The sequence below is a fragment of the Taudactylus pleione genome, unplaced genomic scaffold, assembly GCF_031769625.1.
Source record: "Taudactylus pleione unplaced genomic scaffold, aTauple2 ptg000085l, whole genome shotgun sequence".
NCBI classification, from domain to species: domain Eukaryota; kingdom Metazoa; phylum Chordata; class Amphibia; order Anura; family Myobatrachidae; genus Taudactylus; species Taudactylus pleione.
In genome coordinates this window covers 8,721,696-8,738,955 of record NW_028284487.1, presented here as the reverse complement: position 1 = coordinate 8,738,955, position 17,260 = coordinate 8,721,696, and the positions used below count along the sequence as shown (strand labels likewise).

The 17,260-nt window shown below is 44.5% G+C and overlaps 1 protein-coding gene across 2 annotated transcripts in view; it reads left to right on the top strand.

The window, feature by feature from the left end:
• Window positions 1-17,260, top strand: part of PGGHG (protein-glucosylgalactosylhydroxylysine glucosidase) — a 106,564-nt gene that overhangs the window by 21,887 nt on the left and 67,417 nt on the right. Inside the window, exons 1-2 of one of the 2 annotated variants that reach the window (XM_088468368.1) lie at window positions 11,385-11,533; window positions 16,545-16,815. In XM_088468368.1, coding sequence (XP_088324494.1) covers window positions 16,563-16,815 — 253 coding nt within the window. In that variant the 5' untranslated portion in view covers window positions 11,385-11,533; window positions 16,545-16,562. Of the gene's footprint in view, window positions 1-11,384; window positions 11,534-16,544; window positions 16,816-17,260 lie in introns of those variants that run through there. The other variant, XM_088468367.1, reaches the window with a different exon arrangement.

Genomic DNA, 17,260 nt, shown 5'->3' with positions numbered 1-17,260 from the left:
TAAATATTACAGTGTAGGCCAATGAAGCAAAAAATGTATTTACCTTCAATCTAAACCATATCCCAATGGTCAATACAGATCTTTGTATTACATTTCAGCTTGGATAAACACATTCAACACATTGCGTCATTTCATCACGTGCCTCAGTTGACAACGCCACGGCATCTATCACCATGGTGCAGAAGTCAAACCAGACAAACTACATATATATTGCAATATAATACACACAACCTTGCAGTGAACATATGAAAATAAAATTATTGAGCAACTAAACCTGTAGACAGAAAAAGGGAGGAAAACAAACCTCTACCACCCGCTATATCTGAATAACCATAATAAATAAACTCACCAAAAAAATTTAAATAAACATGAAAAATCTCAAATAAAAAATCAAACATGACAAATATATATAAAAGCAAGAAATATCAATGGTATAATCAAATAAGGAAAACTTACAGAGCTACTGTAACTACATCAAAAATCATTTGATAATGAATAATGATGAAAATGTGAAAAAAGTGAACATATCATGAACACGACATATAACACTGGCTATCATAATTGGGAATGATGATGAGAATGCCAGGGAAAAGCTGGTAAACAAATCAAATGAAATTAAAATAATAATACTTACATTTTTTTTAAATAAAAAAAATATAAATAGTAAAAAAAAATCTAAAATCAAGAGATACAAAAAAATAAATAAACAGGCCAAGGAAAGATTTTTATTGAGGCCTGCTGGGGTCAGAATGTTCATTCAATATATACAATGGGCTTTCCGGTGGAGTAGTAAATTGTCCCTATCTCCACCTCTCCCAGGTGTTGAGACGTGATTGATAAGCTTGTAGGACAATGTAGCGAGAGAATGACAATGGCCCTCATTCAGAGCCGTTCGCTATTTGTGGTCGCTCGTTTAAAAACAAGGGGTGGCTATTCAAATGATCCGTACGCACATTGCAGTCTGTTCACACCTCTAAGTCTGAACGAGCGAGCAAAACATACGCTTGTTTATTTGTTAAAAACGCCCCCTGGCCGCTCGCATCCTACGTCATGTCCGCTATTTATTAGATTAATCGAGTACATCGACCAGCGTATGAACTGCTCGCTATTCTTGTGGTTGGTGTTTGCTACCACAAATTTGCGAGCAGTTCTGGCTATAAAATAACCCAGTGACGTGGTCAATGACGCTGCTGTTTTAAATATGCACACCCATAAAACGCCCGTTTTGACCTTTAAGCACGCCTGCGTTCGGATCTCCACTCCCCATTTTCAAGCACCTTCCCCTGTTACCACCCACATACGCCTCATTCTGTCACTCAAAATAGCAGGCACTCGCTATATTGCGTACCAACGATTTTCGGCCGCACTGACTGGTTCGCGCATGCGTACTAAAAACCGTACGCATGCGCAGATGTGCAAACATCGCTCGGAACGAGCGTACTGCCGCTAACGAGCGGCTCTGAATGAGGGCCAATGTTCCTTAAAGTTACATGCCACTGATTGGTCAATGTTTTCCCCACTGATGAATGACCGATGTTGGGCCATCCTCTCATGGAACTGACAGGTGTTTTTGCAAGTATAGGCCATGCCACATTGGTACCTGATGAGATAAAGCACATATCTCCTAGTGCAGTTTTGATAGTAGTGCATTTGCCTGAATGCGGATGCATCACCTCTTCTCCTATCTCCATATACCGGCAGGTTATACAACCAGTGCATTTATAGTATGCTATGTATGTTAGATTCAGTGGTAAATTCAGATACATAATTGTGGACCAACCAGTCATTTAGGTTTTTGCCCTTTTGTACTCATCTATCACTTGGAGTCCTTCAGGGGTTTAATGGACTCATCCGTATTGATGATGGGCCAAAGCTTCTTGGTGGTTTTGTTGATTAAATTACTGCCTGTGATCCCATGTACAAATGGTTGGAGAAATTAAGTTCTCAATTTGAACAGTACAAGAAAGACCTTATTAAGTATAAGTAAAAAAAATAACAAAAGTGAATCTAGATCATTAAGAAAAAAAGGTCTATTCTTGTTCAACTGGTAGAACACCCCAAAGGTATGGCCCAGATTAGTAATCATGCCCCACAGACAAGGGCGGAGCAATTTATACAGACACCTGGCTCTGTGTATGGCAAATTGGATGTTGATCCAACCTCCAGATACAAACAAGGATTGGATGATTTACTATTTACAGCAGAAAATTACAAGTGGATCTCAGAGTAGTCAAGAACGAGTCTACAGGTAGATAGACGAAATTGTCCAATTAAATTTATATACTTCCAAAAATCCATAAGTCTCTGGTGTGCCCTCCTGGAAGACCAATAATATCGGCTCTGGGTTCACTGTACAGCACAATATCCAAATTTTTGGACTATTACTTACAATTGTTAATCCAACAAGAATCTACTCTCTTAAAAGATACCCACTCTTTGTTAAACAAACTATATGGATTGCAAGATCGCCCCCAAAATTTTCTACTTTGTACCATTAATGCAGTGTCTCTGTACACGAGCATTCCCCAACAAACAAGGATTGGAAATTATAGCTTGTTTTCTGCAAAATAACTCAAATTATGAAGGTCCTCCTATTCCTTTTTTTTCTGGACCTATTAGAGAAAACTTTAATTAGAAACTATTTTCTGTTTGACAAACTTTCTTTTTGCAACTCAGAGGCTGTGTTATGGATTCAAACATGGCAACACCATTCACAAACATATATGTTCCAGATAAAATAATGCTTTTTCTTGATAACCCAGATTTTATACAGTACATGGTCTATTTTACAAGATACATTGATGACATACTGGTTCTATGGTCTGGTTTAGAAATCAAATTTACCACTGTCATGTCCAATACAAACCAAATGCATACATTCTTCAAATTTACTTTTGAATGTAGCTTTGAGAAGATACACTATTTAGATGTCTCCATATCATGGAAGGGCACAGAATTTGATATGATTTTGTATAGTAAAACATCTGACCACAATACACTGTTGTACGCACAAAGCCATCACCCTACATCTTTGAAAAAGGTTCTCCACTTCTCTCAGTTCCTTAAAATATGGATAATAACCAAAGATGATAATAATGTGGAGCTGGACATTAACAAAATGCAACAAAAATTAGTTGTAAGGGGTTACAACAGAGGAGATCTATAAATGGCCAAAGTATTGAGTAAGTTACATGTGGAATACTCCAATCCACATACTAAATTTTCTGTTAAAGATCAGACAATGCTGTTTATCAACAACTTTAACATAGGCAATAATTTCATCAACAAAACCACCAAGAAGTTTGGACCATCATCTATATGGATGAGACAATTAAACCCCTGAAGAACCTGGGGTATGTCCATCAATGTGTATTAAGCTACACTAGCAGATATGTGTTTTATCTCATCAGGTGCCCTTGTGGTTTTGCCTATATTGTCAAAAACCTCCTGCCAGTTCCATGAGAGAATGGCCCGTTACTTTAAGGAACATCGTCATTCTCTCGCCATGTTGACCATTATCAATCACATCTCAATACCTAGGAGAGGTGGAGATAGGGATAAGCTACTACTCCAACTTGAAGCCCATTGGATATATAGAATGAACAATGTGGTCCCAGCAGACCTCTATGAAAATGTTTCTTTGGCCTGTTTTTTAAAAAAAAATTTAATTCTCAATATTTTTTACTTTTTATTTTTGTTTATTTTCAATGTATTCATTTTTTTACATTATTATTTAGTTTCTTTCACTTGGTTTGTTTACCAGCTTTTACATGTGCTAGATGTATGGTTTTAAACTTGTTGGTGGCCAGGACATAGATACTTGACCAGGTGTCCTGGAGAGCCATCCATGTTTTGATGTTAAGGTGCATACACACGGTACGATATCTATGAACGATAATGTTGAATGATATATCATTCATATCGTTGCGTAACACTGAAGCTATCGACACTGCTTTCTTTTCTTCCCTACTTGACTCACTTCTCTCCCCTATCCTCTTTCTCCTGTGCTGAACAAGCTGCTTCCCTATACAATGCCTCCCTTACTTCTGCTCTTGACTCTGTTGCTCCGGTGATCACTACTCACCCTCGCAAATCCACACCTCAACCCTGGCATTCCAAATGCACCAGATACCTGCAAAAATGTTCACGAATCGCTGAACGACAGTGGAGAAGATCACGCTTTCAGGCAGATTTTCTCCATTTCAAATTCATGCTGTCATCCTACAGTGATGCCCTTTCCCTCTCTAAACAGTCATACTTCAAGAATCTCATCTCCTCCCAGTCCTCAAATCCCCAGCATCTCTTTTCCACCTTCAACTCCCTCCTCTGCCCACCCCCTCCTGATCTCCCCTCCTTGCTCTCTGCCACTGACTTTGCTACCTATTTTACATCTAAAATTGATTCCATACATCAGGACATATTAAACCAGTCCCCTGGCTCTCCACCTCCTCCTTTCCTGGATCTCCGCTCCCCATCCATTTTACTGACTCTGACATCCTTCTCCCCTGTGACTAGAGAGGAAGTTAAGGCCCTTATCCAGTCCTGCCCCCCTTCCACCTCTCCCCTCCTCCGCTACCACTCTTCTTCTACCTGCTCCCATCTTGCCCACCTCCTTAGCTCTCCCTCTCTTCTGGCACTGTTCCTTCTGCATTCAAGCATGCCCTTGTCTCCCCCATTCTTAAAAAACCTAACCTTGATCCTAACATTCTCTCTAACTACCGACCAATCTCTCTCCTCCCTTTTGCCTCCAAACTCCTTGAAAGTATTGTTACAACCACCTCACCACATTTATTTCCTCCCACTCCCTCTATGACCCTTTTCAGTCTGGCTTCCATTCTCTTCACTCCACTGAAACTGCCCTCACAAATGTCAGCAATGACCTCCTTGCTGCCAAATCCAAGGGCCATTACTCGCTGCTCATTCTCCTTGACCTTTCTGCTGCTTTTGACACTGTGGACCACGCTCTACTGCTGCATATCCTTCACTCCCTTGGTCTACGTGACACTGCTCTCTCCTGGCTGTCCTCTTACCTCTCTGACTGCTCCCTCTCTGTTTCCTCTCACAACAACTCCTCCCCACCACAGCCTCTTATAGTAGGTGTTTCCAAGGTTCTGTTCTTCGACTTCTCGTATTCTCTCTCTATACGTCCTCTCTAGGTAAACTCATCCGCTCTTTTGACCTCCATTATCATCTCTAAGCTGATGATACTCAGATCTACCTTTCCTCATCTCATCTTTCCCCCTCTCTACTGACTCGTATCTCTAACTGTCTCTCTGCTATCTCTTCCTGGATGTCCCAGCAATTTCTCAAACTTGATATGTGTAAGACTGAGCTGATAGTCTTCCCACCCTCCCACATAACATCATGTCCCACTATTTATTTATCAATAGATGGCATAACTATCTCATCTAGTCCCAAAGTGCATTGTCTTGGAGTCATCCTGGACTTTTCCCTCTCCTTCAAACCACATATTCAGACCCTCTCGCAGTCCAGTCGTTTCCATCTCAAGAATATTTCCAAGATCAGACCCTTTCTCACTCAGGATGCCACCAAAACCCTCATACATTCACTGGTCATCTCCAGATTGGACTACTGTAACCTCCTCCTATCTGGCCTCCCCAAATCCCATCTCTCTCCTCTCCAGTCTGTGCTCAGTGCTGCTTCTCGGCTCATCTTCCTCTCCAAACGCTCTACATCTGCCTCCCCTCTCTTACAAGCCCTCCACTGGCTCCCCATCCCTTTCAGAACCCAATTCAAGGTTCTCACACTCACTTACAAAGCCCTCACCCATTCCTGTCCAATTAACATCTCTGATCTCCTCTCCCTTCACTCTTCTGTCCGCCCTCTTCATTCACTTAATACACGCCGCCTTTCATGCCAATTGATTACGTCCTCCCACTCCCGCCTCCAAGATTTTGCCCGTGCTGCTCCCCACCTTTGGAACTCCCTCCCTCTCCCCATCAGACTCTGCACCTCTCTACAATCTTTCAAATGAGCTCTTAAGACCCACTACTTCATTAAAGCCTTTCAACTCTCATCCTAACTTGCTGCTACAGCTTCCTTCCTCCCCGCCTACCCCATCTGTCACTCCTGTTGGTCTGCCCCTCCCTTAAAGAATGTAAGCTCTTTTGAGCAGGGCCCTCTACCCTCTTGTGCTTCTCCCTACTGTAATTTAATTTATCTCTTACTCCCCACTAGGGCAACCAACACTCGGCTGCTTATGTGGGCGTAAAGGTCGCTAATATAGCAATGTTTATTATACAACTATGTCCTGCTTTTTATTATTTTTTAAGTCACTGGTTACTTATTTTTTCATGTACTTTGTAAGGCACTGCGGAACACTTGTGGCACCATCTAAATAAATGAGAATAATAAAAATCATTCATTTTTATGCAGGTGAACGACCAACGATGCGCGTTCCCGCATGAACGATAACGATATCTATGATCGTCTGTACATGCAGGCCAGCTTGCACGATATTGTCAACTTTGCCTGTTCAGAGATGTGGCAGGATGACTTCACTGAAATATATCTTTCAAGTTGTTGGTGGTACAGATCGTACCGTGTGTATGCAGTTTAACAGTAGCTCTTTGAGAGCACTATCATTGATAAAAATCTGTGTCTTGATACCTTACCCACACTACTACTAAACTGTATTAGGTGGAGCTTCATCAAGCCACCTAGCTTTATAATCTCCCCTAATACAAAAGCCAACCCTAAAGTTCCTGGCTCGGGACAACAAAACCCTAGTGACCTGACATTACCTTGAACTGGTAGATGGGCACTCACTTTGTGCTAAGAACCTTGTTTTTACTCCATGTTAATTGTAGAGTTTATCATAATTGTTTTGACAAGCAGTATTCTTAGTGCTTAGAGTGTGCACCTGCATTTTATTTTTCCTGTATGGCACTATAAGTCTCTGTATGGTAGCACCTCTTATATTTAAAATACGGTGTGTGTAGTCCTGCTTACCCCCCCCCCCCCACGTTTACATGGGGACAGCTGCATGGTGTCATCCATTGACACATCGGGCATGTGACATCTCGACGCAGCCCCCCCCCCCCCCCGCATGCGAAGAAGGACCAGTAGTCCCTCGCTCGCAAAGGACAGCTCTTACCAAGAGAGCTGTCCTTTGCATTTTTCTACATGCATACCAGCGTAATTGCATGCATGATAATAATGGTAGGATGCGTCATGCCTCCTGCCCAAAGTGATATAGGATAACAATATGGAAGTGTATTAGTGGCCCTAATTAAAGTGTTTGAGATTCTTAAAATGTGTCAAATGGTTGCTTTAGCCATATTTCTAAAACAGACAAATAATATTAGAGAGCAAGTGTTCATTTTGGCAAAATAAATGTACTTTTTACATTGGGGGTGCATAAAAAGGCCCATAAGTATATATTTGTGTATTTAAAAAACCTTCAAAATACACCTCTAGCACCCACCTGCAATCTTAAAAACACCTGTTCCACTCATACAGCATCCCATATACCTGTCCCATATCAATTAACCCATTTTCCTGCACTTTTTCACCCCCAAAATTACATGTCATTATTGGCCAAATGAAGAGAATAAAAAAATTATTTTGATAATTAGTCATTAAGGTGCGTGTCCCAGTGGTTCTGATCCAAGTCCTGACATTTTTACCTTGAAATAGGGATTTTCCCCAACTGTTCACCTGCTCAGGAGGTGATAAAAACTAATTTGCAAAAACTGCATTTCAAATTTCGCACACATAAAAACCGCAGCTAATAGGATTGTGCGAAAAGTATAAATCTGTATGATAATCCGTTTCTTTCCGAATAAGTGGCTTATAGCGGCAATTTGAATTCCCCCTTAAATCTGATAGTAACAATGCCAGGGTCTGACCTTTTAGTCATTTTTGTATTTTAATTTGTTTATCTTAATGCAGTTTCCTTAAATAAACCAGGCGCAAAGATATACTACTTTTTTTATAATGAAGTGGGCCACCTTAGCTAGTGTTCCACAGGCTTGTTGAAATAATTTGGGGGTTTATTTACTAAGCTTTGGGTTCTGAAATCTGCGTCTTCCTATCGTGTTTATGTCAGAAATGTAAAAAGGCAATGATTTTACTAGCAAAGCACGGATAATAAAAGCATTGTCCTTTTAACTTTCAGGCATAAACACAATCGGAAGCGCCAGATTTTAGAACCAGAACTTGGTAAATAATCCCCTTGGTATCTTTAGTAGATGTTTGTGATGTAGAACAGTGGCTTTTACATCTGTATTTAGTGTGTGTATATAGCGGCACACAGTGGAACAACAGAACATTGCAATTCTTTATATAAATAGCACAAAGGCAACACTATTATAACTTAACAATAGAGTTCTGTTCTCTCAGTGCCATAACTCTGGACTTTCACTGCTTTGAGTTGAAATCTGGCTTCTAATTCACAATAGAATGTAAGCTATGCACAGACACCAGAAAGGGTGGGCGCAGGGGGCAGCTCGCCTCCCCAACAAAACATTTGAAAGGCGCCAGTCAATGCTCTTGGGAGAGCAGTGCCCTGTACTGCCTCTGTCACATAGTACAGAGCTGGCGGGCACTAGGATCCGCCTTGTTTCTCACAGCAGGTCCGTCCTGCAACATGCATACTGCGCATGAGCGGCCATGCAAGGGTCTCTCTCCTCCGGCGTCCATTAGCAAAGGATGTATCCCAGGCTCCTTGCACCCTGCTACAGCCAAAAATGGCTATCTACCTGCCCTCACGGTGAGCTTAGAGCCTGATGGTGCATTCGACATCAGATGCACTACAATACCCAGCAAACCCTGTATGCTCCAGGCTGCCACTTTATAGCTCCTGCTGGTGAGATCCTGGCATTACTACTGTTTAACCCCTGTATCAGGTTGGTGGTGTGGTGGGTTACTGCAGCTGCTGTTGAGGGGGTGACCGTCAGCGATTTAGGGGCACCAAAATTATATCTTGCCCCCTCAACCTAAATACGTTTGGACAGCCCTGAAGCTATATATATTTGTAAATTTTAGGGTGGGAGTACTGATATGTGGTCAAACATCCAGAAAATACCATTTCTGGAGGTTTGACCTCATTTCAGAGTTTCCCAAAATCCGCCTTTATAGTCCAAGGGTATATTTACTATGTCTATGATTGGTCCATTTTGTGTTTCAGGGTCTAAATCACACATTTACTAACAGATGATTTTTGAATTTATTTTTTTTAAACGTGCAACTCTTATTTATACCTGCTCTATAGTTCCATCTAGGCCAGTGGTTTTCAAACTCGGTCCTCGGGACCCCACACAGGTCATGTTTTCCAGGTCACCCAGCAGGTGCACAGGTGTAGTCATTACTCACTGACATTTGAAAAGATCCACAGGTGGAGCTAATTATCTCACTTGTGATTCTGTGAGGAGACCTGGAAAACATGCACTGTTTGGGGTCCAGAGGACCGAGTTTGAGAACCTGTGTTCTAGGCCATATAATTCTGTCAGATTCCTGTACCTTCGGTTACCTTTTCATCCTACTGGATTCTGCTGTCTGGGCTCCAAGTATCCTTTTGTAGTCGGTGTATAGGTGCCTACACACTAGACGATATTTTACATGATCCGCCCGATTCCGTTGCATCGGAACGAGAGATCTTGTAAAATATGTCCTAATGCCGATGCGCGTCCCCGTTGGTCGTACATCGCATCTTCAGATCTTGCCTGTTGCAGGCAAGATCTGCCAATCTCGGACACGACCCTGCGGCATATCGTACAGTGTTTATGCCTCTATGAAATGTTGTTCGGATACGATGCTTGCAGGCATGGAACAAAGAGTTCTGTGCTGCATGCATGAAGAAACAGATGCATTGACGGATCTTCGTCCGTGCATCTGTGTCTAATAAAAATTATTAAACCTGTGTAAAAAAAAACAAAAAACGGTGTGACCCCCTCCCCCCAAAAGAGCAACCAGCCCCGGGCTTTAGTGACCCAGTCCTGGTTGTGCAAAATACGGGGGACAAACAACATAGGGGTCCCTCGTACTTAAGCACAACCAGCACCAAGCTAGTCAGAACCAGCCCTGGTTGCCAAAATACGGGGGACAAACGAAGTAGGGGTCCCCCTAACTTTGAGCAACCAGTACTGGGCGCTGATCCGGTCCTGGTTCTGGAAATACAGGGGGAAAAAATGCATTGGGTCCCCCTGTATTATCCAGAACCAGCACTGGACTTTTTCTAGTGCGGGGACAATGCCACAGCCAGGGGAGCCCTTTCACCGGGCCTCCCATCCGAAGCATTAACCCTAGGTTGTGGTTTTTATCAACTCGATTTTACAAAGTTAACCAGACATTCTTTATTATGTAAGTGCTATTTTAATAAATTTAATTAACACTCATCATTGTGTCCAGTTACTCTATAAACAGTATGCATATACTGATAGCTCTCAAAATTCGTTGATACAATGTTGCAATTTAATATAAAATCGAGTTGATAAAAACCACAACCTCAACATCCGCAGGATAATCTAAGGCTTTGCATAAAGAATATATAGTATTTGTGTACTCAATTGAGCATTACTTACTGAATATGTAACCAAGATAGAACACAATTTACTATTTCATTTTCAACGGTTATAATACATGCTGTGGACTAATTGATTCTAGAACAGGAACCAACACATAGCGGGACTTTCTGTTTTTTATACACTTAATTTTCATTTTCTGCACTCTATCACTAATTTTATATTTCTCTATATATGACTATAGTATGTTTTATTATCAATAAATAAAAGTAAAATTTTAGTTTATTAGTGCGCCAACTATAGGTTCTTTTGTCTCTTCTTGGTCTAACTATAACTCTTGACCTATGGCAACACCCCCTATCTGATGAAGATGAATAAATATATGACAATCCTTAAATACTCAGGGGTATCTTTCTAATAACATTAACCTATTGTTTCTGTGCAATAGAATTTTCTTTCTATATAGTTTCTTTTAGACGGAGCAACAACTGAATTGCTCCATCAGGCACCTTTTAAAAAAATAGCTGCTGGCTAAACAGTTGCATCACTCCTCCCGCTGGTGGTGCCAGGTGACCCAAAATCTGTACACTCTAGGCTGCAGCCTGATGAGCCTAATGGTTGAACAGGTGTTGGTCCCACAGCACCCCAGGGTGCCACAGCAAATAATTTGGGAACCACTGATATAAACAAATCCTTTAAAATATCTCCTGGCAGACTGAGCACTGAGTTGAGACACTAAACCATCAATGTAAAGAAGGAGCTGTTTAAAGGTGTACACGTCACCAAACCTACATAGTACACCAAACCTACGAGAATAACATCACAGACTCTACTGATTCACAGTTAAAATATAAAAACACTCCCTCAGAGATGTGTGCCCTGCCCATTAGCACAGTTACATTTCCTTACACATGCATCGTATTACTCCTCCTCAGACTGTAGAGCTAGGAGGAAGCTGCTGGAAAAATTGAATGATCTCTGTGTTTGCTGAAAAAAAAACACATTTCCTTCCTGTTCTCGTGAGATTTCCACACTGAGGAGAGATCCATGTAAGTACATAACAGTCTGACCAAGTTACAGCAGTTGGGTAGTTTGTTAGTGACTAATTGCAGCAGTGAGGTGAACACTGAATAATGAAAGGAGCTGCAGACAACAATAAAAAAATTAGGGATATATTTACTAAAGTGCTGGTTTTTAGATGTGGAGTTGTTACCCATAGCAACCAATCAGATTCTAGCTATTATCTTCTAGATGGTGTTAGAAAAATAAGTAGAATCTAATTGGTTGCTATGAGCAACGTCTCCACTTCTAAAAACCTGCACTTTAGTAAATATACCCCGTAGTGTTTGTAAGAACTTAAACACATGTTAAAATACAAATGGGTATGTTATGAGTTTGTTTACTTGCCAACTATTACATTTTGCAGTTTCAGCTGATTGCTGTGGGGGGCAGGGCAGAGTGTACTGGAGACCCAGTGGTGGGCTGGGCCAGGAGGAAGGGTGCCATCTGCCCCAGGGCCGGTCCCCGCTGGGCCGGTCCCTACGCTGGCTTGCTGCCGCGATCGGAGCTGAGCTCCTTTCGGGCAGCTATAACCGGCCCGCGGGCTGCATGCGGCCCACATCCCTGCCACGATCGGAGCACAGCTCCGATCGGGCAGTACAGGCAGGGCCGTTTCTACGGGCAGGCGACTTGCTCGGGGTGCTCTACCTCCAACCCCTGCTGTGGAACGCTGGCCTCTGAAGCAACCGGAGGCTAAAGAAGCCTCCGATTGCTTCAGAGGCAAGCGTTCACAGAGATGCAGTGGGCGGGTGACGTCATGACGTCACCCGCGACGTGAGGAGCCTGCCCTGCGCGCCTGCTGGGTCTAGTTAGATCCAGTCAGAGCCAGGCAGAAGCAGCGGGAGTGGGATCGCCGACGCCAATGTTCAGACAAGTACTGGGCTGGGGGCACTGCTTATGGAGCCAGCCTGGGGGCTCAGCATAAGGGACCTGCCTGGGGACACTTCATAAGGGACCTGCCTGGGGGCACTACATATGGGGCCTGCCTGGGGGCACTGCATAAGGGGCCAGCCTGGGGGCTCAGCATAAGTTACCAGCCTGAGGGCACTGCATAGGGGCCAGACTGGGAGCTCTGCATAAAGGGGCATTACTGGGGGCTCTGCATAAGGGGCATTTCTAGGGCCCTGCTCTGGGTCTGGGGGAGTGGGGCTGAGAGATGCACACTGGGTCGGAATGGGTCTAACCCTAAGTCCCCCCTGGGAGCCCTTACCCTCCCCCCCCGCGGCTGTCCGCTCGCGGCGCCCGGCATCACTACGATCGGGATGCCGGTCTCCCGGCGTCTGGGAAATGCGGGCGTCATATGCCCGGCATGTCACCCTTGCCGGCATATGACAGTCGGCTTCCCGATTGCTTCCCCACTGGGTCTGGGGGTGTGGAGCTGGGAGACGCACACTGGGTCTGGGGGAGTGAGGCAGAGACATACTGGGGCTAGGGAATGTGTCTTACTACTGTTTGTTAGATACTGAAAGAGTATCATAACCTCTTTAAGTGCTAAAGTTATTCTGTTTCGTTGTTAAATGGGGCCCCATATTGTCTCTGTTTCTGAGAAATATCCACCATTCTATTTTACTCTTATAATTTTTTTTTAAGTGTATGTATTGAAACTAACATCCCTATTTGAGCCATTGATTAGGACACGCTCTTGCGGTCGGTCTACGCGCGAGACCTCACAATCTCTATTTACGGTAAGGCGTTGTTTATGGGCCAGTGCCCTGGACTTGCCCCCCAGGCTAACAGTTGCCAGCTAGCCCCTGTGGAGACCCACCCCATCACATGATAGTGCAAATTGCAAATAAGTTGCAGGGTCAAGATGATATATTCATCTCAGGGAATAGTGTTTTCGCTCCCACTGACCTGCCCATTTCACTAGGACTCTATGTTTGTACACTTGGGTGGGGGTCTGAGGGCTGATTACATTACATTTCCCCGCCAGCTGCTCCTTTTTTCAGCCGCTGGGTGGGGTGTGCAGTCCAGCTGGCCAATAACTGTGACCAGCAGTGATCGGCACACACTTGGGGAGGAGCTATGGGTGCAGCCTGGCGTGCTCGCATCAGATGCGACAATGTCAGGAAAAGCCCAGCCTGGCGTGCTTGCATCTGATGCGACAATGTCAGAGAAAGCCCAGTTTGGCGTGCTCGCATCAGATGCGACAATGTCAGGAAAAGCCCAGCCTGGTGTGCTCGCAACTGATGGGACAATGTCAGAAAAAGCCCAGGCTGGCGTGCTCGCATCTCATGCGACAATGTCAGAGAAAGCCCAGGCTGGCATGCTCGCATCTCATGCGACGTCAGAGAAAGCCCAGGCTGGCGTGCTCACATCTGATGGGACTATGTCAGAGAAAGCCCAGGCTGGCGTGCTCGCATCTGATGGGACATTGTCAGAGAAAGACCAGGCTGGCGTGCTCGCATCTGATGCGACAATGTCAGAGAAAGCCCAGGCTGGCGTGCTCGCATCTGATGGGACTATGTCAGAGAAAGCCCAGGCTGGCGTGCTCGCATCTGATGCGACATTGTCAGAGAAAGCCCAGGCTGGCGTGCTCGCATCTGATGCGACAATGTCAGAGAAAGCCCAGGCTGGCGTGCTCGCATCTGATGGGACATTGTCAGAGAAAGCCCAGGCTGGCGTGCTCGCATCTGATGGGACATTGTCAGAGAAAGCCCAGGCTGGCGTGCTCGCATCTGATGCGACAATGTCAGATAAAGCCCAGGCTGGCGTGCTCGCATCTGATGCGACAATGTCAGATAAAGCCCAGGCTGGCGTGCTCGCATCTGATGGGACATTGTCGGAGAAAGCCCAGGCTGGCGTGCTCGCATCTGATGGGACATTGTCAGAGAAAGCCCAGGCTGGCGTGCTCGCATCTGATGCAACAATGTCAGAGAAAGCCCAGGCTGGCGTGCTCGCATCTTATGCGACAATGTCAGAGAAAGCCCAGGCTGCCGTGCTCGCATCTGATGCGACAATGTCAGGCAAGTGGTTAAATCCTCTATTCTTTTTGGAGCTATTTGAAAATGTTGAATATGTTTCTCTTTTGATGGTTATTTCAGAATGTTATATGTCACACCCAATCGTAAGGTTTATACATTTCCCTCAGAAATTCGATAATTAAGGTCAAAACAGAAAGCCGAGGCTGGCGTGCTCACATCTGATGGGACATTGGCCCTGATTCAGAGCCGCTCGCTATTTGCGGTCGTTCGTTCCAAAACAAGGGGTGGCTATTCAAATGAACCGTTCGCTCATTGCGGTCTGTTCACGCCTCTAAGTCTGAACGAGCGAGCAAAACTTGCGGTTGTAATTTTGAAAAATACACCCCCTGGCCGCTCGCACCATACGTCATGTCCACTATTTATTAGATTAATCGAGTACATCGAACAGCGTATGAACTGCTCGCTATGCTTGTGGTTGGTTTTTCCTACCATTATATGCGAGCAGTTCTGACTATAAAACAACCAGGTGACGTGGTCAATGACGCTGTTGTTTTAATTATGCACACCCTTAATACGCCCGTTTTGACCTTTAAGCACGCCTGCGTTCTGATCTCCACTCCCCGTTTTCAAGCCCCTTCCCCTGTTACCACCCACATACGCCTCATCCTGTCACTCAAAGTAGCAGGCATTCGCTATATAGCGAACAAACTATTTACGGCCGCACTGACTGGTTTGCGCATGCATATTACAATCCGTACGCATGCGCAGATGAGCGAACATCGGTTAGAACGAACGAGCGGCCGCTTACGAGCGACTCTGAATCAGGCCCTTTGTCAGAGAAAGCCCAGGCTGGAGTGCTCGCATCTGATGCGACAATGTCAGAGAAAGCCCAGGCTGGCGTGCTCGCATCTGATGGGATTATGTCAGAGAAAGCTCTGGCTGGCGTGCTCGCATCTGATGGGACATTGGCCCTCATTCAGAGCCGCTCGTTAGCGGCAGTACGTTCGTTCCGAGCGATGTTTGCACATCTGCGCATGCGTACGCTTTTTAGTACGCATGCGCGAACCAGTCAGTGCGGCCGAAAATCCTTTGTACGCTATATAGTGAGTGCCTGCTATTTTGAGTGACAGAATGAGGCGTATGTGGGTGGTAACAGGGGAAGGTGCTTGAAAATGGGGAGTGGAGATCCGAACGCAGGCGTGCTTAAAGGTCATAGCGGGCGTTTTATGGGTGTGTATATTTAAAACAGCAGCGTCATTGACCACGTCACTGGGTTATTTTATAGCCAGAACTGCACGCAAATTTGTGGTAGCAAACACCAACCACAAGAATAGCGAGCAGTTCATACGCTGGTCGATGTACTCGATTAATCTAATAAATAGCGGACATGACGTAGGATGCGTGCGGCCAGGGGGCGTTTTTAACAAATAAACGAGCGTATGTTTTGCTCGTTCGTTCAGACTTAGAGGTGTGAACAGACTGCAATGTGCGTACGGATCATTTGAATAGCCACCCCTTGTTTTTAAACGAACGACCGCAAATAGCATCCGGCTCTGAATGAGGGCCATTGTCAGAGAAAGCCCAGGCTGGCGTGCTCGCATCTGATGGGACAATGTCAGAGAAAGCCCAGGCTGCCGTGCTCGCATCTGAAGCGACAATGTCAGGCAAGTGGTTAAATCCTCTATTCTTTTTGGAGCTATTTGAAAATGTTGAATATATTTCTCTTTTGATGGTTATTTCAGAATGTTATATGTCACACCCAATCATAAGTTATAAATTGCCCTCAGAAATTCGCTAATGGTGAAAAACAATAGTCATTGCCGCCCATTCTTCCTATGCATAGGGATAGTCTGACTACTAACCACAGGTTATATGCTCCAAGCAAGCACTGAGCTTGTTTATCTCTGCACTCTGCCCATGACATCATGGCACACTAATATATTGGTAGCAGTTTTGTAATATTGTATTTGTGAACCTAATAAAATGTTGAATACTTGTAGACAATAGCGTTCCTAGTATCTTTGCTTTACCTTTTTATTCACCACTATATGACTTACCCAACTTAGTTTCTTTGCAGATAATTAAGGTCAAAACAATGTCATTTGTGGAAGATGATCCTTGGATATTCTCTGCAAAGTCATTACCTTCTGACCCTCGCCTCATGGCAACGATGGCTAATGGGTATCTGGGTACAAGAGTGTATGGAGATTACCTGCATGTGAACGGTGTGTACAATGGGACAGTAGGAGACTGCCACAGAGCAAATGTCCCAAGTCCTCTCAATGTCAAGCTTTGCATCCCCAAAGGAAAGGTTCTGGATGAGAGTTTCTCTGTAGACATTAAAGCAGGTAACATACAGTCTTTTCACTTTTCCTGGATATTTGTCATTGCTATACCATTACTTGTATACTATATTACTCTTCTATTTTAGTAATCCCGGATGGGTAGTGTCCAGAAATCATTTGTCCACCTCTTTGCTGGGGATGCAATCGGGAAGCCGGCTGACAGTATACCGACAGCCGGCTTCCCGACTGTCATATCCCGGCAAGGTTGAAATGACCGGCATCTAGATGTAGACGCCGCTCATTTCACCGATCAAAGGGATGCCGGGCGCCGCGAGCGGACAGCAGCGGGGGAGGAGAGTTAGGTTTAGGGCTCCCAGGGGGGACTTAGGGTTAGGCATCCCCCCAGGAGGTTAGGGTTAGGCTAGGGGGAGGGAGGGTTAGGGTTAGGCATCACCCCGGGGGACATAGGTTTAGGCAGCGGGAAAGGGGGGGTTAGGTTTAGGCACTT